This window comes from Musca autumnalis, unplaced genomic scaffold (assembly GCF_047663935.1).
Source record: "Musca autumnalis isolate F117 unplaced genomic scaffold, ASM4766393v1 scaffold_4, whole genome shotgun sequence".
NCBI lineage: Eukaryota > Metazoa > Arthropoda > Insecta > Diptera > Muscidae > Musca > Musca autumnalis.
The window spans coordinates 19,126,793-19,150,178 of NW_027411977.1; the positions used below are offsets into that span (position 1 = coordinate 19,126,793).

Below are 23,386 nucleotides of genomic sequence, written 5' to 3' on the forward strand. Positions count from 1 at the left end.
TTATTTCAAATTCGTCCTTGTTACATACATACATAGATTAATATAAATGATACGAATGTGTTGTTTTAATTATCAGAGGATTGCATGGAAATCCATCAACAATGCTCGTATAACAAAACAAAAAACTAAAAAAAATGAAAAATTCACCTTTTGCATAACATTATTAGGAAAAATCTATTTTGTTTATTCTCAAAACTTCCCCAGCAGTATATGTAATAAATTAAATTGAACTTGTCTCTGAAAATAGACTACTTTTCCTGGCTTGTGCAAACAATTCTGAGAACTGTAATACAATATCAATATAACAACATATATGTAAATGTATGTTTATGTTCTTTATGAATATTTTGAATTTTGATACAGCGAAGAAGGGGTCCATCGCATATGAAATATATTTAACAGTTTGTTCTGCATAAATAAAAAAATAGAAAAAATATTAAAATAATGAATAAAATATGAATAAGGAAAATTAGAAGACTGTGGCGGACGATTTGGCTGATTGTAAATAGTTGAGGTTATATACAAATTGCCTCTAGTCTTTCACAAGGAGACGAGATGTCTAATAATATCATCTACAGGTTTTATTGTAAAACCATTTCCAGTCCATCGCACATCCTTAAGGCTGTTGTATCGGCTTTGCACTTAGTTACTGAGTTCGTCTTCTACATAACATTTGTCCAATAAGATGAACTGGCAAAAGATTTCCATTTGTTGCTTTACTCTTAAAATTTCGGATGTCTTGTTTTTTGATTTCGTCTTACGCTTGTTGTCTCCATTTAAGCCTTGGCTGTCCAGTTCTGCGTGTACCGTCATGCAGCCCGTATTCTAGCCCTTTCTGCGGGTTCATCATCGCTCATTCCCGTGATATGGCCTAGTCAACGAAATCGTTTTAATATGATATGTTTAACAACACTGATGTCGTAGTAGATCTTTAGAAAAAAAAATACCAAGCCCTGCCTTATCTGCTTGCGCAAGTACTCTGGCTTCGGAACCATACATTAGCACGGGTAGCATCAGTGTTTTGTAACGTTTTATTTTTGTTTACTTCTAAACTGCTTACTTACGCCAAAGTAGCATTGGCCAATACTACTCGTTTGTTGGTTGTTGTGTTTATGGCGGTGCCGATGTTGACGAAGTCTTTAACTATCTCAAGGTTATAGGTACGTTGGTTGGTACCACAATTATTCCAAGTTCGATGGACACATTGGACGTCGATAAAATCAACTTGGTCTTGTCGCCGTTTAATACGAGACCCACTTTAGCAGATTTTCCTTCGACCTTCTAAAAGGTATCAGTTACTTCTTTTACTGATCGACCCATGATGTCAATGTCGTCGGCACTTCTTTTTACTTTTGCATTTCGTATAACCATTTCAGGCAGAATGTTGAATAGGTGACACGAAAGGCTGCCTGCTTGTCTGAAATCTATTTTGGTACTAAATTGGTCGTAACTGAGAACAGGATACCAGCTAAAGTCATCTTCCAAAGCCGACTGAGCTTTGCGGCGATATCAAATTCAGACATGGCTTCAAATACCATACTGAGGAACTGTCGAAGGCAGCTATATAATTGACAAAAAATGTAAATTTCTATCTGCATCCAGGATTTGTCGCAAGGTAAATATCTTAGTCCGGTCAAAATAGACATGCGTATAAGGGGGAAATGTCAAAAATTCCCGCAAAGCTGAATTTTGGTGGAGAGCTAAGGTTAGCCATTAGAAGCAACGTCCTAAAAGTCCCCATCGATCCCATGTGTGCAAAACAAGTTATTCGGGGTCAAAGGTCATTTTTCGAGGCATTATTCAGTTTTTTTAATTTTTCTCAAAAACGGTAAGACTTAGCAAAAGCCGACTAGAGTAAAAGTTGTAGATTCAATAATTGTCTACAAGAGTGGTCTTTATGATTCTTAAAAAAGACTTACCATTTTCGAGATATCGCGATCTAAAGGTCAAATAAAGAATTAGCCGCGTAGGTACATTATGAGGCGAACCGGTTAAAGTAACGACACTATGTGTTAGATACTTCCGTAAGCTTTCAAACGATATCCACTTTGCAGTAATCGGTTCAGTAGAACCGGGTCTAACCCGGTTTTTAAATTTGGCCTTTCGAGTCGAATAACCGGCGAACCGGATCCGCAACCGTTGAAAATTATACATTTCCGTAATCAGCGCAACAAACCCTACCTTCCGGTAAAACTTGAAAAAAAATCGGAGAGTGTTCGTTGGGGTCGTTCCCGTTGGGCTTTCGATTATACATGTGGGTTAAATGGGCTATTTTTGCATAAAATGACTCTAACATTGAATAACATCGATCCCATGATCGATGGGGACTTTTAGGACGTTGCTTCTAATGGCAAACCCTAGCTCTCCACCAAAATTCAGCTCTGTGGGAATTTTTGCTATTTCAATGTCTATTTTGACCGGACTAATCTGGTCAATTGTGGATTTGCCGGGTCTGAAGCCGCATTAGTGTGGCCCAATTATTTCGCGGACTATAGGCTGTAGTAGTTCACAAAATAACCTTGATACAATCTTGTACGCAATAGGGAGCAGGCTTGTTTCCCTATAGTTAGAGAACACAGTCTTATGGGCGCGACACTAGATTCTTAGACTGCAGTCGTCGGGTACGCGTTCTTCTTATCAGATGGTGCTAACTAGCTGATGCATACACATTATACCTCCAGTTATGAACAGCTTGGATTGTAAGCTATCGGCTACTGCTGTCTTATTATTCTTCAGCCGGAAAGACGATAAAGATACCACAGATCTAATCCCCGAAGAGGGTATGGTATATGTACATTCTATACCATACCATCTTCGGGGATTTGATCTGTGGTATCTTTGTCGTCTTTCCTAGTATTGGATACCAACAATTTGGAAACATGCCCATTCCATATCTTGAGTACACTATCCCTATGATTGTCTCGACTGGAGGATGTACATGCAGCAAAGCAATCAGTTTGGTGTTTCACTTTTTGGTCGAATTTTCGAACTTCATTCTGGCTTCTGTACATCTCGATTTTTTCACGTTCCCGCTGTTCCAGTACTCTCTTTTTTCCAGCGGAAAAGATAATTTGCCCTCTCTCGTGCGCTACGCGTAATTACTGATAGTAGAGTATTCCTATATTCGGCATTTTTCTCTTCAGTAGCAGCACGACGCTCCGGTCATGGGTTCCTTCGTCGAGGTCTCTGGTATCCAATTATGGATTTTGCGGCTGTTTGCATGAAGTGGACAATACTTTGCAATTGTGCTGATATGTTATCGGGACGAGGAGTGCTTTCATTAAGCAATTGGGCTAGTTGAGTGGAATACGCTGTGACTATCTGTTGCGATTGTAGCTTACCGATGTCGAACTTCCGTGTTGATTCTTTCGTACTTTATTTGTTTATTTACTGTTCCTACTTTACATTTAATCGTTTATGTACCTTTGCTGGAACAAAGTGGTGATCTGAGTCGATTATTACTTCTCGGAATGATAGTATATCCAACACGCTCGAAGAATTGATCTGGAGGCAGTCTGGTGCTCTTGTGAATCTCAAGATTCTTAAATCTGGTACTGCTAACTACCATGTTTTTGCAGCTGCTGTGAAACTGAATTTCCTGACTGTTGGGCCAATGATATACTCCTTTCCAATTTTGGCATTAAAATCACCTAGAATAATTTGAACGTCACGGGCAGGACAACGCTTATATGTTTATTTTCAGCGCTTGTAAAATATACATATCTTTCGTCTGTTCGTCCCTGTCTTCAGTGGGGCATGAGCGTAAATAAAACTGGTGTTGAAAAATTTAACCTTTATCAGAGACGTAGCAAGCATATCCTTCACCGGGATGAAGCTGGAGACCAGATATGTCGGCTTTGTAGTTTATAAAAACCAAGACATTTTTAGGACATTGGCACCGGAGTCGACTTCGATGGTTAGTTTCAATACCAATAAAACTAACAGAATGCTTATGTCCTGCATCACTAAGACGATTCGAATTCGATTCGTTCGAATTAGTATTCACTTGAGAGGAAAGACTCATTAAAAATGTACCTGGACTTTACTAGTTGCATTAGCTTAAATCAGTATTTTTGAAACATATACTATACAAGTTCCCAGTTTTACTAAAATATGCATCAAAAACTGTTATTTTTATGTCTTTATTCGTATTCGCAACTTTTACACCTTCCCCACCCTCACAATTTACCAACTAAGTGTAATCCATTTATCCAACATTGACTGTACAATAACAATATTTCAAAAACTAAAACTTTAATTAAAGAAATTTCTCACATATTTGTTATTATTAGTTGCCTGACAATGTCAGCCCTCCTGCACAAACACGCACGCCCACACAGTATTGTTTATTAGCAGGTAAAAAAACAATAACAGTATTTTGAGAATTTTTGCTATTGAAATTCTTGAAATTCTTGGCATGAATAAATTTTTTAGGATATACATACCTACTCTGTTACCATTCACAACTATGTCAATAAAGTTTTTTTTTTTTTTTTTTGAAAAAGTTTATTTTCTCTTTAATCCACAGCGGGCTATGGGATATGTTTGTAGGTTATCAAATTCTATGGTCGTTATTATTAACACATACAAAAAAGAGAGAATCATTATTCCTTTAAATATTGGCTGGAAACGAACAAATTTGCATCCGTATTTATATAATTTTGTTTACCATTCTTATAACTGCAGGGATTTGTTGGGAATGTAATAAGAGTATTTGCTTAATCAAAAACCAAGGGATTGTCATGTAAGAATACACCCATATTACCCTTCCAAGTTTTCGGTACTTTTAAAAGGAAGCCCAATTTCAGGAAAACTATTAGTTTTAGAAAAAAATTATTTCTTAAGAAATGTTTAAAAAGTCTCAAAAATATAACTTTCATACAAAATTTTAAGTTTTCTCGCAAAAAAATTCTCGGTGCTAAGTGGGTTAAACCTGGCTAATCACCATTGACCAGACATTTACCCTGCGGCAAACAGTCCGACCGAACAGTTTGGAACCAAAGAGGGTTAAGCAAGTATACAGCCTTTCTGGTGACCTTTTCCGTTTAAAATAAATGAGACAATACAAAGAAATATGCATATGCTACTCGCTTATGCCGACCACATTGACATCATGGATAGAAAAGAAAAGGTCGAAAGAGAATCTGATAAAGTGTGACTGGCAATATGCGGAGACAAAATTTATGGTATCGAACCGCAATGTTTCCACAGAACTCATACCAACTGTGAAAGTTGGTACTTGATATTTTGAGGTCGTTTAAGACTTCGTCTACGTCGGCACCGCCATAAACAAAACGAACAACTTCAGTTGTGAAATCAGAAGAAGAGTCTTTACAAAATACTGATACTGTCAGTGCTAAAATATGATTCAAAAGCCTAAGTAATTGCGCAAGCTTATAAGCCACTGCTTGGTGTTTTTCAGAGAAGAATTCATCTAAAAATCCGCCAAGGCCCACCCTCTGACTATGTCGGTGGGCCCATCATTTCTGTTATTGTTTTTTACAGTCGTTGTTGTTATACCCTCAGCATTTATGCTAACGAGGATATATGTATACACTTTCATACGGGAAAAATGTGCCTCATCGAAATAATGGTTTTAGACCCCAAGTATGTTTGGACGAAATGTGTTTCAGACAATTTGGAGTCGATTGAGCAATGTCCGTCCGTCTGTCTGTCTGTCTGGCTGGCTGGAGCGCACGATAACTCTCGAACGGATGAAACGATTCGGTTCAAATTTTGGCTTTCGTAATATTTTGCCCAAACTTAGTTTAAGTTCGAAGATGGGCTATATCGGTCCACTCCTTCCGGTAACTCCCACACAAAAGTTCGAAAATGTTTGGAAAATTTGTGCGCACGATAACTCTTGAAGGGAGTGACCGATGTAACACATACTTTGCATAGCCTAATATATCTACCAGATATAGATCAGGTTCGGATATGGACTATATTTGTCTACTCCCTCTGGTACCACTCACACACAATTTCGGATAAGTTCACTTTAAGACCTGCTCTCGAATCACTTTGATTTTTGTTGAAGCGATTTGAATACGCTACCTCCATTACGACGGTAAAAGTTTTTTCCGGGGCAAGTCCATATTTCTTAAGAAAACAGTCCGAAAGGTGTAAAAAATCCCATATCGGTCCTCCCTAAGGTTACCTCCCCCACAATGGTTCAACATTTGTGTCTTAGGGCAATTAGTTCCTAATCCACATTTTTGTCGGCAAGTTCAAATGTCCACAAAATTCTGAAGAGACCTTAAATACATTCGATTTGTCCGTAGGTGAAAGTTTCACTTCACATTGGCTGAGGGTATACTCGTATATCTGTCGGAAAAGCCGACTGACACTTTTGTACTTGTTAAACCCTACACTACTATGTGGGGAGGGTATTATAAGTTGGTTTTGGCCAAAAAGTTTGTAACGCATCGAAATAATACTTATATATACCAAAATGAATGTCTCGGCGAGCTGAGTCAATCTGGCTATGTGTGTCCGTCCGTCCGTCTGTCCATCTAAACCTTGTAATCACGCTACAGGTCGCAATTTTGATCGGATCGTCACGAAATTTAGGATGTTGATGGGGGTCCCGGAGGGGAAGAAGCCTATTGATTTTGGTGATGGTCGGATAATATTTATGGGTCGGAATGGGCAAAAAACTTATGTGGATAAAAAGACAACGTTTTTTTCCAAAGCGAATATCTCACCTTCTGTATGGGGTATACCAAAAGCAATGGCAATGAAAGTAGAAAATATCATCTTTCTAATGATGTAAAGTAGGTTCTCGTAGGTGATCAAACCACGAAGATATCACAATAGTGGCAAATTAAACCCAAATTTTAATTTTTGCGATTTTAATTATAATGACGAATATCACAGCTTTGGTTGCGGACTTTCCAAAAGCAAAGCCTGACTATAAAAATAGAAGATCCCATCTTTACAATGATGCAAACTAGGTCGGCGTAGGTGACCAAATAACGGAGATATCGCGATAGTCAGTAAACATCCCATTTTTAATTTTTTTTTTTTTTTGGAAATCACGCTACAGGTCGCAATTTTGATCGGATCGTCACGAAATTTTGAGAGTTGATGGGGGTCTCACAGATGAAGAAGCCTATTAATTTTAAATTTATGCAAAGTAGGTTGGCGTAGGTGGTCAAATAATAGAGATATTTTCTCACAGAGATAGAAGCATATTGGTGTTGGTGATGTCGATAGTAGTCAAATATAAAATTAAATATTAATTATTTTGGTTCAGTACGCCTTAAGTCATTTGGTATAAAAGCCAGTGTAGGGTATCCCATAGTCAACCCCGTACCGACTGTAGCCTTTTCTCACTTGTTTTGTTATACACTTCACCATAACATGGGAGGGCATAGTAACATAGTAACACATCGAATTATTTGTCGGAGGTCCTATAAAGTATATTTGTTCTTGACCAGCATAAAATTCCAAATCGATATAACAATGTCTGTCTGAGCTTTATAATTTGATATATAAGTTGGTGTTTAGGGTATACAACTTTTCACCAGAAATGTGTGGGTATACATAGGTCCACGTCTTCATATAGCCCCCATAGAACTGTCTTTTTTTCGATTTTTTTCGATGGGAATGCAATATATTCTAGAAGAGAATTATCTGTATAGATCTACTTTTCGTATAACCCCCATATAAGGATACATTCCGATTTTTGGTATTTTGATAGTTGTGACCTCTGACTACGTCGGTGAGCCATCATCTTGTTTTTGTTTTTACAGGCCTTGTTTTTTGTTATACAGTTCACCATAACATGGGAGGGTATACTAACTTTGGAGGGTATAATTAAATTTGTCATGCCGTTTGCAACACATCGACGTAGGGGATGGAAGATACCAAGCCCATGATTTATCTTGGTCCCTCTTTCATTTCAAGTGGACACTGACCTCCCCGTGGTGTCACCTAGGGAACTGCCTTCAACACCCGTTAAAGAAAGTGAGCTAACATGTGCCGCGCGTTCACCCATAAGAACGTTAAAAACTTGGGTTTGGGCGTCGGGTTAGTGACCCTCCCCTATATCGAACAGCCTACTATGAAAAAACGAAAGAAAAGAAAAACGAACCCCTCTAAAGGTGACGAACCCCGCAAACGATTTAAGGACCATGATCTGCGAATCTGCACCTAGAATGTTCGCACTCTTTATAGAGAAGGTGCAGTCTTCACATTGGCAGACGTACTTGAAAGTACAAGGCCGATATTACTGCCATACAGGAAATACGATGGATTGGGAAAGGCGTCACAACAACACCTAAAGGTGACGCACTGTATTATAGCTGCCGTGACGTAAAGCATGAGTTTGGTTGCGGACTTGTAGTTAGTCGGAGACTGGATACCAGCTTCACCCCAGTGAATGAAAGACTTGTGCAATTCGAATACAAGCTAAATTCTTCAACATCAGCTTTATTTGCGCTCATGCTCCCGCTGAAGAAAGGGACGAACAGACCAAAGATATATTTTACGAGCGCTTAGAAGAAACATATGACCGTTGTCCTGCCCATGACAATAAAAATTATTCTAGGCGATTTTAATGCCAAAATTGGAAAGGAGAATATCTTTGGCCCAACAGTCGGGAATTTCAGTCTCCGCAGTGAAACATCTGACAATGACTACGTCCCTGCCTCCCCCCCCCCTAAAAGTTCTAAAATGTTCGGAAAATTTGTGCGCACGATAGCTCTTGAAGCGAGTTACAGATTAGGTCCATACTTTGCAAATCGTGAAATTTCTACCAGACATAGATGAGATTCCAATAAGAACTCTATCGGCCCACTCTTTCGGTTACCTCCCACACAAAATTTCGGTAAAGTTCAGTTTAAGACCTGCTCTCGAATCGCTTTGATTTTTATTGTAACAATTTGTATTCGCTGCCTCCATTACGAGAATACACGTTTTTTTCAGGGGAAAGTCCATACTTCCTGAGAAAATAGTCCCAAAGGTTTAAAATACCCCTTTGGCACCATGTGTAGTGGCTGGAGCGCACAATAACTCTTGAACGGTCCAAAATTGGAACTTCGGATCCCTTTGGTTTTTGTTGTTACAACTTTTTCCCCATTACGACGGTACATGTTGTTTTTCAGGGGCAAGTCCTAACTTCTTGAGACAATGGCCCAAAAGCTCCAAAAAAGCCTGCCGTCACCAAATAAACTGTGTAGAACGTACCGATTTGGTCCAAACATCGTACATCGTATAACATAGACGTCAACCGTATTGTGTGTTACTTCTTTTCTTTGGGTCTGAGGCAGAGGGTTTATCTCTGTCTGCCAAGCCGACTGATACTTTTTTACTTATTTGTTTACATTTATAATATTTCCAACAATAACTGGTACGTATGTACATTAGGCCGGGGCGATTCGTATGGAAGGAAAAAACCTTAATGGGCCCATCGTGTTTCTGATTCCTGAGCCTGAACTGAGCAAAAAAGTCCACTAGGGCATAGGTCTACGGTGAAAATCGAGCCTCCCGATTTTGACTTTAAGTTTTGGCCTTGAGAAGATGCAAACTTTTCGAAAAATGTCGATAAATGGCACTGTGCTACAAAAGTTGACCAGAAAAATATTCAAACGTTCTGATGCAAAGTTATATCGTGTTGGGATCGTGTTGGAGAACGACGATGCCTTTAGTTCGTTTGGATCACTTCGATTTATTTATTTTTTTTTTGCTCAGTTCAATCCCAGGAATAAGAAACGCGAAGGGCTTTAAGGGCATTAAGGTTTTCAAATCGCCCCGGCCTAACGTACATAATTTGTTGGTTCAATCTATGCTATGTTATTCCAACCTTAAACTTCTCCGCTTTGTTGGAGTTAACAAATAAAATTTAGTTCACATTCCCAAGTTGCAAAACTTTAACACATTTCATTTTATTGACAAACCGAGGGAGACAGACATGCTTCTGTGGAATTCTCTTTATTAATTTTTTTGTAACATTTTTATTTTGATATTTTTATTTATGGCAATATTGTATTGCAACATTCGCATGGGATCATTATTTTTGATTACATTCTTTGTAAAGGAGACAACTATTTGCAGACATTAATAGTGGGTCCGATTTAATTATTTATTGTTGCAAAAAAGAAAAATTATTGCAAAATACATTGTGTATGGGCCATTATTTTCGAAGTATTCAATGTTTCATCAAAAACCATTTGTTGTCAATGAGACATTTCATTCAAATACATTAAATTTTTTTTATTTATTATTTTTTTTTTTTTTTTGTGGAAGTTACAGTGAAAAATGTAAATTCAAACTCGTCTGCACTCTCTTCTGCTCAAATAAACTTCAAAGAAATATTCCCAATGTTATTTGACATGTTTTTTCTTCATAAAAATTATAATTTTCCATGTCTATGTCGCGGCACAATGAACTATTACAACTTTATCACATTTACGTTAAAAATACGAATATATATATATATATATATATATATATATATATATGGTAAATTTCAAATTTCCTTTGCAATTACATAGAAAAAAAATTAACAATTTTTTTGGCGAGCACATCCGCCATTTTTGGTACATGGGTTACGAAAAAAATCGTGGTTTCAAATCTGTTCGCGTTTACAAAATTGGATGCTGCACTCAAAAGTTATATGCGGTTTTACTCTCTTGTAAAGAAAAAAATATTTAAAAATTCCTATTGTGTTGTAATATGAACATGTATATATGAATCGTTAGCAGCATTTGATATCTATCCGTAGATGCTAAAATAGTTGCTAAATTTATTTTTATTTTCGCGGAAAATCAAAAAATATTGAAGAAATCTTGGAATAAATTTTATTTATTCTAAATCAGAGTCCAAAAAATCTCTAAAAAAATAATTTAAAAATACGTACAGAATCTAGACAACGCGTAGAAAAATGTGAGACCAAAATTATAAAGATCGCGTTTATAACTTGCATATTACAGCAACAACAAAGAACGGAAACTTATTGTTGGAAATTATTTCAAAACTATATTTTTGGTTAAATACGAAAAATGTTAAAAATAAATGTTGGGAGTTATTCTATTATTTCCTAAATTTCGATCCAAATCCTGAAGTATTTTGCTTAAACTTCTACGAGAAAAGTAATTAGTCATCGTGAAAGAATATTTGCTTTCTGTGATAAGCAACAGAAATAAGAAGTAGAGAGTAATATTGAAATTACAATCAAAGAAAAAACATAGAAGTTAAAAACCGAATAATTCGCGAATTGGTTTAAATCGGTTGAGGTGCATGTGCTTTTCGGATACAGGGAGTCCATGTCTATCAATATACATGGATTTTCCAATGTTTCATTCAGCGGCCAAAGTGTGCCATCAGTTGCATCTTACTATTCAAAAAACCTTCAAGTGGGCAAAATTTACGCGATATGCATATGATGATAAGGTGCATCCGATTTCAATGGTCCCCTATTAAAAATACGTCAATATAAATTATTTTAGACAGATTCGTCAAGAACTGCGGATGTGCCACCGCATTCTATTTTGGGATAAATAGGGATATTACTCCTGAATCTTTGTAATTTGTGACACACCTTTTTGGCAAATATTATAATCGCATATAAAGGATTGCATTTATGCAAAAATAATCAAAGAAAATCGCGGTTCAATTCGCGGAATTGTCAAAATATATTTTTGCAGATTTTCCTACTTTCAAGGTATCTATATCCGGCGTTTTAGTGGATGGATTCGACCGCGGAAGAGCTCATTAGATCCGGCACGTAAAAAAACTAAAATCACGCGGGGTTCAGGGGTACCTGTACGACAGTTGTAAATTTTAAAGCCAAAAAATAGGTTTTTTCAGAAAATTTACGCACCAAATTTTCGCCTTTGGACTCCTATTACTAGGAAGCTGTACGGAGCACACTCATGAGATATACATCGAACGACGTGGAATCGCGAGTTCTGCAATCCTATAAACTAGCTAGGATTATTATCTAGTTGCACCCACTATTTATAAGAAAAAATCGAAAAACCCAGTTTTCAAAACTTCAAAATGTCAGCATCGATTTTAGGGGGATGCAGTGTATATATCGAGAAGCCATACATTAGAACCATGTTGCCCAAGGGGTATTCTTCAATTCTTTCATTGAGCTTATGTCTGAATTTTCCGTGGTTTGACCAGAAATCAAGAAAGAACACAAAAAACTTGTAAACTTCAACACATTTTTACCTATTTTTTAATATTACCACCAACGCAGCTTCCACGAAAATTATTTGTTATGGTCCATATTATGAGATCGTGGCTAAAACACTTCAATTAATATAAATATATTCATATTTTATAAAATATATTAACAGTTCGCGACTTATTAAATGGTAAACCTCAACTTCAACGATTGCAAAACTTTTTTGAATATTACCATATATATATATATATATATATATATATATATATATATATATATGAAGGACTAAAATATGTCATACGCCCAACATTGAGACAGCAAATACTTGTTCTCCTCGCGGATTTGTAATAGAAAGTCCATTTAATGATAAACAAAACATAAAATATTAAATATAAGCAAAAATTTATAAATCTACAAAGCGATAGTAAGAAGGGAAGAAAGAGAGACAAAATCACAATCTTTAAAGTTCAAAAAGAAATATTAGAACTGCAGGAAATATCTTAAAGAATTTTGAAATAAAAAACATAACACTCATTGTTGTGTTAAAGGCAGGGATGGGGGTAAATTCCATGGCATGAAATTGAATGATAACAAAGCGGAGCATTCTGTTTTCCAATTGTTAGTGAAGGGTAATATTTTGCTAGAAACAATTCAATGGGGGCCAATGATAACAACATTCCCATGCCACCGCCATCCCCAACCAACCCACCAGCCAGTCATCTAAAAAACGGGCAAGGATGTGAGTGAGTGTCTGGCTCAACTTTAAATTTTACAGATAAGACGACATACAAACACGAACACGCAGGCATCAAAGCTGAAAAATAAATTTAAATATTTCTATGTTTGTGGCATTGCAAGACATTCATTTCTCGCCGTTGTTGTTGCTGTTTTTGTTACGGCATAAATCAAACAAAAACAAACACATGTTTGAATTGCCATGGAATGAGTGGAAACTCCAACGACCTTTCAGACAAAATTTAATTTGTTGTCTTTGGCAAATATGTATTTAAATTATTTTAACAAATATTCCCTTGTTGGAAATAAATTAACGAGCAAAAAGGGACATCCATCCACTTGTACGGGGGCAAAACATTTACTTTGAGGCCATAAATTTGAGATTGAACATTTGCTAAACTAATTAAATGAACATTGAGGAGGGGAGCATAATATTGCATAAACATACATATGTGTGTGTGTATATTAGGGTGGGGCGATTTGGACATCTAAAAGGGTGCTTTGCTTTTCTGATTCCTGGGATTGCACATAGCAAAAAAGTCCACTAAACCATACGTGTACGGTGGAAATTGATCCATCCGATTTTGATTTGGTAGCTTCTTATTCAGACTTTGGTCACGTTTTTTGGATTGGATTTAATTGGATTTGGATTAAACCATTGAGACTTTCTCTCCAATACTAAGACATCGCAAGAGCATTTCTGAGCAGACTTTATCCTTTTTTTGTTATTTTATTGACAATTATTTATGAATTCCTGAATTTCATACCCACCGGCGTATGATTTATAACAATTATTTTATTTACGGTATGGTAATTATACGCTAGGGGGTAATTTAATTATAGTTAATTCACATTATTTCAGAAGCATTTTGAATGATTTGCTTGTAAAGCTCAATTTTTTTATTTTTGACCACGGCTGTTGTTATACCCTACACCACTATGTGTGGAGGGTATTATAAGTTGGTTTTGGCCAAAAAGTTTGTAACGCATCGATATAATGGTCGTAGATTCATACATATATACCAAAATGAATGTGTCGACGAGCTGAGTCGATCTGGCTTCTAATCACGCTACAGGTTGCAATTTTAATCCTATCATCACCAAATTTTGGGTGTTGATGAAGGGTCCCGGAGGGGAAGAAGCTAATTGATTTTGGTGATGGTCAGATAATATTCAGGGGTCGGAATGGGCAAAAAGCTTATTTGGATAAAAAAAAACAAAATTTTATTTCAAAGTGAATATATCCGCTTTTATATGGGGTATATCAAAAGCAAAACCTGCTTCTGAAAGTAGAAAATATTACCTTTGCAACGATGTAACGTAGGTTGTCGTAGGTGGTCCAACAACGAAGATATCACAATAGCCGCTAATAGAACACAACTTTTCATATTTGCGATTTTAATAATAATGACGAATATCACAGCTTTGGTTGGGGACATTCCAAAAACAAAGTCTGACTATGAAAGTAGAAAATCCCATCTTTACAACGATGCAAAGTAGGTTGGCGTAGGTGGTCAAATAACGGATATATCGCAATAGTCGGTAATACATCCAATTTTTCCATTTTTTTGTAATCTCGCTACACGTCGCAATTTTAATTGGATCGTAATGAAATTGTTGGTGTTAAAGGGACCCTCAGAGGGAAAACCCTATTGGTTTTGGTAATGGTCATATTACTATTCAGGGGTCGGGATTTGAAAAAAACTTATTTGGAGGAAGGCCATCGTTTTATGTCAAAGCGAATATATCTCTTCTGTAAAAGGTATATCGAAAGCAAAACCTGGCAAGGAAAGTAGACAATATATCACCTTTACAACGATGGGAAGTAGGTTGTCATAGGTGGTCAAACAACAGAGATATCGCAATAGTCGGTAATGCATCTCTTTTTCCAATTTTTGTGAAATCACACTACAGGTCGGAATTTTGATCGGATCCTCACAAAATTTTGGGGGTTGATGGAGGTCTCACAGAGAAAGAAGCCTATTGATGATTGGCGTATATCCCACTTTTCCATTTTTTTTTTTTTTTTTTTTTTTTTTGTTTAAGTTGTAATTAGGATGCACATAAATGCGTGTCAAAAAATTCACCTGTATTAATGAAGACATTCAGAGCAAAGGCGCTAAGCTATCCCAAATTTAATGTTTTGAATTTTACCAGTCAAAAGCTTTTACACAGGGGTAGTGGTGTAGGATATCACATAGTCGGCCCCGAACCGACTATAGTCTTGGCTCACTTGTTATTCCCTCAGCCTTTAGGCTAGAAGGGAGCAATCGATTTGGTCAAAACTTTGCACATCGTATTATTCCTTCCAGATATAGATCTGGTTCGAATATGAACTATATCTGTCCATTCCTTCGGGTACCTCCCACACAAAATTCGGATAAAGTGAAGTTTAAGGGCTCCTCTCGGATGGTTTTGCAATTTTTTCCAGTAAGTTTTCCTTGCGGCTCCCTTTATGACTGTACAATTTTTTTCTTGCGGAAGTCCATACTTCCTGAGATATTGGCCTAAAAGCTCCAAGAAAACCTGGCGGCATCAACAAAAATGGCAAATCCGCAAGATAATCCTCGCAGGGAATTTCTGATTGGTGCAGGCTTTGCACATAGTATTATTTCATCCAGTCATGTATCAGGTTGGAATATGGATTGTATCGGTCCACTCCTTCGAGTACCTCCCACACAAAATTAAGATAACGTGAAGTTTAAGAGGTCCTCACGGATCGTTTTGAAATTTTTTTCAGTAAGTGTTTTTTTGAGGCTCGCTTTACGACAGTACAATTTTTTGCCTGAGTAAGTCAATAATTAATGAGATATTGGCCTAAAAGCTCCACGAAAACCTGACGGCACCAACCAAAATGGCAAATCCGCACGATAATCCTCGCAGGGTGTTTTTGATTGATGCAGGCTTTGCGCATCGTATTATATCATCCAGTCCAGTATGGGATTGAAATATAGACTATATCGGTCCACTTCTTCGGGTACCTCCCAAACAAAATTCGGATAAAGTGAAGTTTAGGAGCTCCTCTCGCATCGTTTTGACTCTTTTTCAGTAGATTGTTGGAGCGGCCACATTTACAATGGTACATTTTGTTCCGGAGTAAGTCAATATTTCCTAAGATAATGACCCAAAAGCTTCAAAACCCTGTCGGATATTGTGCAAGATAACTCTAAAACTCTAAGCCCACGTTACGGTACCTACAGATTGTGTTTGTTTTGGTTTTGTTGTTTTTTTTCTTGGTCAATGGCTGAGGGTATTTCTCCATCAACACAGCTGACTGATACGTACTTACATGTTTTTTTATACCCTCAGCCTTTAGCCTAGAAAGGATATATAAACTTTCATACGGGCGAAATGTGCCTCATCGATATAATGGTTTTAGACCATGCATGATCACATTTGGCACGGCCGTGCCGATGATTTTCGGCAATGTACACGCACACGACCCGAATGCACCGAAAGAACGTACAAAAGAGAACAAATGTTTTGATTTGTTATTGTTTTACAGCATGCGTGAATACAAACTTACTAACACACTGTTATAAGTTGCCAATATTTTGAATACATTCATATTTTCTCCGTTCTCTTTTTGGTCATGCCTGTTTTAGACCCCAAGAATGTTTGGACGAAATGTGTTTCAGACAATTTGGAGTCGATTTAGCAATGTCCGTCCGTCTGTCTGTCTGGCTGGCTGGTGCGCACGATAACTCCAAACTTACTTTAAGTTCGAAGATGGGCTATATCGGTCTACTCCTTCAGGTACCTCCCCCACAAAAGTTCGAAAATGTTCGGAAAATTTGTGCGCACGATAACTCTTGAAGGAAGTAACCTATTTGGTCCATACTTTGCACATCGTGAAATGTGTACCAGACTTAGACTGTTTTTAATATGGACTCAATTGGTTCACTCCTTCGGGTAACTCCCACACAAAATTTCCGAAAAGTTCAGTTTAGGACCTGCTCTCGAATCGCTTTGATGTTTGTTGTAGCAACTTGTATTTGCTGCCTCCCATAAGACGGTATAAGTTTCATCAGGGGCAAGTCCATACTTCCTGAGAAAATAGCCTGAAAGTTAAAAAAAACCCTATGACGCCGGAAAAATGGTGCGCACGATAACTCTTGAAGGGAAGGAGCGATTTGGTCCATACATTACGCATCGTAATATATCTACAAGATATAGATCAGGTTTGAATATGGACTATATTTAACCATTCCTTCGGGTACCTCCCACACAAAACTTCGGAGTTCACTTTAAGACCTGCTCTTGACTAATTTTGATTTCTGTTGAAGCACCTTGCAATCGCTGTCTCAATTAGGACGATAAAAGTTTTTTCAGTGGCAAGTCATTACTTCTTGGAAAAACAGCCCGAAAGTTGTAAAAACCCCTCATGATACCATATGTAGTAGTTTGGAGAGCACAATAACTCACTAACTGATAAACCGATTTGGTCCAAAATTTGGCCTTCGTCATATTTTGTCCAAACTTAGTTTAACTTCAAAAATGACCTATATCGGTCCTCTCCTTAGGATACCTCCCCCACAAAAGTTCAACATTTGTGTCCAAGTGCAGTTTAGGGTCTGTTTGGAGATCCTTTGGAAATTTATACCGATGATGTTCTTTGTGGCCCTGTTTACAGCCATATTATATTTTCCGTCGACAAGTCCATGCTTCCTGGCATACTGGTCAAACTGTGTCTAGTTTGCGCGATATCTATCGCAAAGATATGACTCTCAAAATAAGATCCTCTTTCGTAATGCGCTATGTAGGTCCATTCTATAATCCGCAAAACTTTTGAACTTTAATCCTAATCCACATTTTTGTCGGCAAATTCAAAAGTCCAAAAGGTGCCACAAAATTCAGAAAAGACCCTAAATACATTCGATCTGTCCGTAGATGAAAGTTCCTATTCACATAGGCTGAGGGTATATCTCTGTCGGCAAAGCCGACTGATACTTTTTTACTTGTTTTTTAAGTTTTCACGATTTTGCTTGAAAACGTCAAGTCCTATGGAAATGAGGCTAAAGAAAATGTTGTGGCTGTGAAAATTTTCTACAAGATTGAGCTTTATGATTTTTTCCTAGGTTATACCATTTATGAGATATAGAAGTTCAAATTGAGACACTAATTCCATTGCTTGCTTATAAAACATTGTTATGACTGCAATGTCCCAAATTAATTTATATATCTCCGAAATTTTTCAACTTAAGAGCAAATTACAAAAGCCAATTTTGTAGAGAATTCCCACAGCTATAAGATTTTCTCTAGTCCCTTTTCGAAAAGACTTTCGGTTTTCAAGGAAAACCTAAAATTGCAACCTGAACTTCTATATTTAAAATATAATAAAACGTAGGAACAAATCATAAGTTTTGTAGAGAATTTTCGCAACTACAGCATTTTCTTTAGCCCCATTTCTATAGGACTTGCCGTTTTCGAGCAAAATCGTGAAAACCTGAAAAAAAATAAAAATGTAACTTTAGACCGCTTTTATATTTTTTTATTGTTCATTGTCGTTTCGGAAACTGCCAAAATTTTCCAGGTGTAAGCACCTTTCCTTTAAAGTTAGTTTCGCCGCACCGTGTATATAGGTTAAAAAATTCTTGAGTTTTTATCATCTTTAACACCATATTTCCCCTATGAGTTTTGGTTACAGCATAAGCGCGATTTCCATTTCTGTACATCTTTTAGAAAAAAAACTCCTTAATAATGGGGTTTTATAGTACTTTTTGGTAGTCGTAACTACTTACAAAACCCCCTACTAACCCATTATTTTAACAAGGGCATGTCGCAATGAATTACTATTTTTTCTTTGAACACTAGAATAACTAGTTATTCTATGGCCATTGGATGTTGAAAAATAAGCTATTAGCTAAAAAAATATTTTCTATTTTTAGGACAGTTGAGCTGGAATTTCTTTTTAATTTCAACACATTTCATATTTTTATTCTATTTCGCTCTTTGCTGGATTTGAACACACGAACTTCTGCTTTGTACCCGAACACACTACACACTATGCCACGCGTACGAACGTTAATGGTTGTTCAAACGCTTACATATACACCACCAACTTTTTTTGTGTTGTTAACAAAAAGTACCCGGTCGACGGTGACCCTCTGATTTGTACTCGGACAAACACGTTCTGTGCCACCGTACTCATAACTTAGTAAGGAGTAATATAAGGTGTGTTCGTGTACTCAACAATTTGTACACATTTGTACAAGTTCAGTAACTTCTTGTAAAAGGCTGAGGACTTTTGCATTGTACTGTAGAGTAAACGAACAACATCCAGTAGCAATTTGTACAAATTTTGAGTAAACGAACACACATATAATTAGATAATTTAGTTTACGTTACTTTGTAATGGGTTACATAATGACTAACGGATCCGAATTTTTGCTGGGTTTTAATGAACTTCATAACACCTTTCACATTTATTTAGTCCCTTAATCTACTTCCCGTTCAAAGTACCCAACTACTATTTCAAACATATCCCCACCCCAATGATTTATTACACTGTGAACCGAAATTTTGGGGGGTGGAAAAATCCTATTGGAGATGAAAGCCCTTGGTGAGTATATACAGAACCCCGAAGGACAGATTCGCCGTGAGTCGAACTTTCGCGATATGGCGTGATGAATATTTGGCTGAAGACCCTAAACGCCATCTGGAATCAGCGTTATATCTTTGTTCGCTGTTGTTTAAGCTTATATTTGAGATGACATGTCTTCAGTCAAATCAAATGAGGATTTTTTTCGTAGAACATTTCGACCTTCTTACTCGCTTCCTTCAATGTCCTTTTCGTCCTTTATTTCAAGAACCGCAATAAAAGTGGCACAAGATGACATTTTTCAGCTTCGGAATATTCTACAAAAATGTCGCTCGAAAGATTTTAGGTACGGTTCCCAAAGACATCAAATCGATAAAATCATGTTTAAGCGGTCGTTTTTCAGTTTTACCCGAATCTTGCTCAGACAGCCCTATATCTATTTATTTCAATACATTATTGTTAACCTATTGATGATCTAGAATTCTCGGAGTCAATAAAACAGTTGTATCTTGTTTTGCAAGCACGTTAATTTCATTATTTTTTGGAATAAATATCCGGATATCCGAATTATGGAACCGGTTATTCTGATATTAAAACCGAATTTTTATCCGGTTTTTATGAACCGAATAACCGTATATGTATATCATTAGAAAGCTATTAAAATTGTCCAACAGATATGACTAATATGCATTAGACGTTTTAAGCGGTTATGGTGCTGGAACAAAAAAAACCGTATTTTTGAACCGTTTCTTAACGTTTTTGAGGATACATTTCTGTGCGTGAAAAAAATTATGATCATGACCTGGGGGGTGGAAAATTCTTTTTGGAGGTGAAAGCCCTTGGTGTGGGCATAAAGAACCCTGAAGGGCAGATCCGCCGTGAGTCGAACCTTTGTGTTTTGGCGGGTTGAATTCTGGGATGGTGACCCATTATTGCAAGCGTAAAAAGTTACGTAACTGAATTTAAAGTGGGTTTAGGGTGCTACTGGGACAGTATGTGCTATGTCGGCGTAAGATTATTTTCGTGATATGCCCTAGCCAAATCGGCTGAGGATTTTTTTGTTTTAATATTTGAACCCTGAAATTGTATCTTTCCTTTTCTTTAAAGTATATTTTTATACCTTCTTCAACAAAAAGAGCAGGATAAGAGTAAGACAGTAAATGTTCTACAGAAATCGTCTTAAAACGATTTGACTTAGCACATACTGTCCCAGTAGCACCCTAAACCCACTTGAAATTCAGTTACGTAACTTTTTACTGTTGCAATAATGGGTCACCATCCCAGAATTCAACCCGCCAAAACACAAAGGTTCGACTCACGGCGGATCTGCCCTTCAGGGTTCTTTATGCCCACACCAAGGGCTTTCACCTCCAAAAAGAATTTTCCACCCCCCAGGTCATGATCATAATTTTTTTCACGCACAGAAATGTATCCTCAAAAACGTTAAGAAACGGTTCAAAAATACGGTTTTTTTTGTTCCAGCACCATAATCGCTTAAAACGTCTAATGCATATTAGTCATATCTGTTGGACAATTTTAATAGCTTTCTAATGATATACATATACGGTTATTCGGTTCATAAAAACCGGATAAAAATTCGGTTTTAATATCAGAATAACCGGTTCCATAATTCGGATATCCGGATATTTATTCCAAAAAATAATGAAATTAACGTGCTTGCAAAACAAGATACAACTGTTTTATTGACTCCGAGAATTCTAGATCATCAATAGGTTAACAATAATGTATTGAAATAAATAGATATAGGGCTGTCTGAGCAAGATTCGGGTAAAACTGAAAAACGACCGCTTAAACATGATTTTATCGATTTGATGTCTTTGGGAACCGTACCTAAAATCTTTCGAGCGACATTTTTGTAGAATATTCCGAAGCTGAAAAATGTCATCTTGTGCCACTTTTATTGCGGTTCTTGAAATAAAGGACGAAAAGGACATTGAAGGAAGCGAGTAAGAAGGTCGAAATGTTCTACGAAAAAAATCCTCATTTGATTTGACTGAAGACATGTCATCTCAAATATAAGCTTAAACAACAGCGAACAAAGATATAACGCTGATTCCAGATGGCTTTTAGGGTCTTCAGCCAAATATTCATCACGCCATATCGCGAAAGTTCGACTCACGGCGAATCTGTCCTTCGGGGTTCTGAATATACTCACCAAGGGCTTTCATCTCCAATAGGAATTTTCCACCCCCCAGACTTTGAGCTCCATTTTGTTGCACAGTGTTATTGCCACTCTAAAACAAACAGATTGTGGCAACTAAATATTACTAAAGTTTGTAATTAGTTTTGAAACATATCAAATTTAGTCGAACAAAACCGACAGAAAGTAAAGAATTAGCCCACATTCCACTTTGACATTTCGCCGTTGTCACTGTCATCATGACAGAAAACAAATCAAAAAATATGTTTTGTTTATGTTTTGTTTGGGGACAAAAATCTAACGTCAATGTCCTGCAGAAGTCGGGATATCCTTACAACTCACACTAACTACAAGATGATGAGATTTTATGCTACCCTCACTCCATCTTTAGTTTTCCCTAAAAAACAAACAAGAATATTTTAACGAACGTTTCCATCTTTCACTATTCTTACTCCTACCATCAATCAGCAACTACGATTATCAGCTAAAGAATATTAACACTTGGGGTGGTGGTGGTGGGGGACCATGGAGTGTTATGTGATGTAGGAATAATGACTTACGTCCATTATGTTACGGTTGTATGCTTTTAACCAAACACAGCTGATGATGATGCGGCAGGCACTGGGGTAACTGATAAAAATCGCCACAATTTATGGATGACCATGTCCGGGCTAAGAATTTGTTACCAAAAATATTCTAACTGCCTTTAGATTCTAAAATTATTTTTTTTCGCTTTCCTTGTTTGTCATTTTATATTAGAGGTATGTTTTTAAAATTTTCATTATTTTTGTTTTCCTCTCTTCTCTTTCGTGTCTTTACAGCAAAATTCACAGAATCACACGGCCACTTTATCAGGAACTGGAACTAATGCCATGGTGGTGTGCGTTGATAATGGCAGTAATGGACGCACCAAAGTTTTCACCGAAAACGAAGCCAAAGAATCTCTGCTGAGTAAATATAATTCAAACGAAACCTGTATATAGTCCAAGGCCAGAGTAAGACAAACTTCATTTCGTTTAAATTATGTATAAAGACTATAAACTTAAATTATGTGCGTATATATGTATGTGTAAAAATATAGTTAGGGTTTTTAAAATTTTAAGTAATAAAGATGAAAACAAAGATTTTATATTTATCGAGATGATTCGCTGAGTTTATATGATTTATAGATGCATTAAAGAAGAAGTTTGGGGAAATTTGATTTTAAGAATCTATTGGATTTTTAGATCGATATTTATGCTGAAAACCATATTTTTCTCTACCTAAAAATTATACTGAAGAAGCACTGGAGAAAATTGGATTCAGTACATTTTATTATATAGATATTTCTTCCCATATATTAATAAAATAATGTATCTATTTTATTTAACGCTAGTCAAAATATTCAATGAAGTAGTCACAATTATAATATTTTTTTTTTTTAATATTTTATTTTTGGTAAAAGTATTCGTAGATAATATTTCATGCGCAGTAGTCGTCTAAACTACTCTAAAAAACTTCGAGTAGATTCGGCTATAAGCTGAAACACATTCATCAAATCTCGATGAGTGACTTTTGTAATTTTTGCGTACAACTATGACATTGTAAGCGTATACCTTATACAGATTCCGGTTCAAATTACGTCCGTATTCTGTGTGGCTGGTGCAACCTATTCACGCCCAATAGGAATTTAGGCGACTGCAATATCCCGAGCGTAATTGAGCCAAAACTAATCTGGTTTGTCGTGGCAGCTGACGCTCTTCAGCTGCGATAGATGGGGGATGTACTCCGATGATTGCATTCACACAATAATGCTTTTGGCCTTGGCAACTGT

General features: G+C 36.7%; 1 protein-coding gene across 3 annotated transcripts in view; it reads left to right on the plus strand.

Annotated features, from left to right (window-relative positions):
• Window positions 1-22,710, plus strand: part of CapaR (Capability receptor) — a 325,413-nt gene extending 302,703 nt beyond the window's left edge. For all 3 annotated transcript variants that reach the window (XM_073981520.1, XM_073981521.1, XM_073981518.1), the window contains one exon: window positions 22,395-22,710. In XM_073981520.1, the coding sequence (XP_073837621.1) occupies window positions 22,395-22,556 (162 nt within the window). In that variant the 3' untranslated portion in view covers window positions 22,557-22,710. The remainder of the gene's footprint in view (window positions 1-22,394) is intronic.
• The last annotated feature ends 676 nt before the right edge of the window (window positions 22,711-23,386 follow it).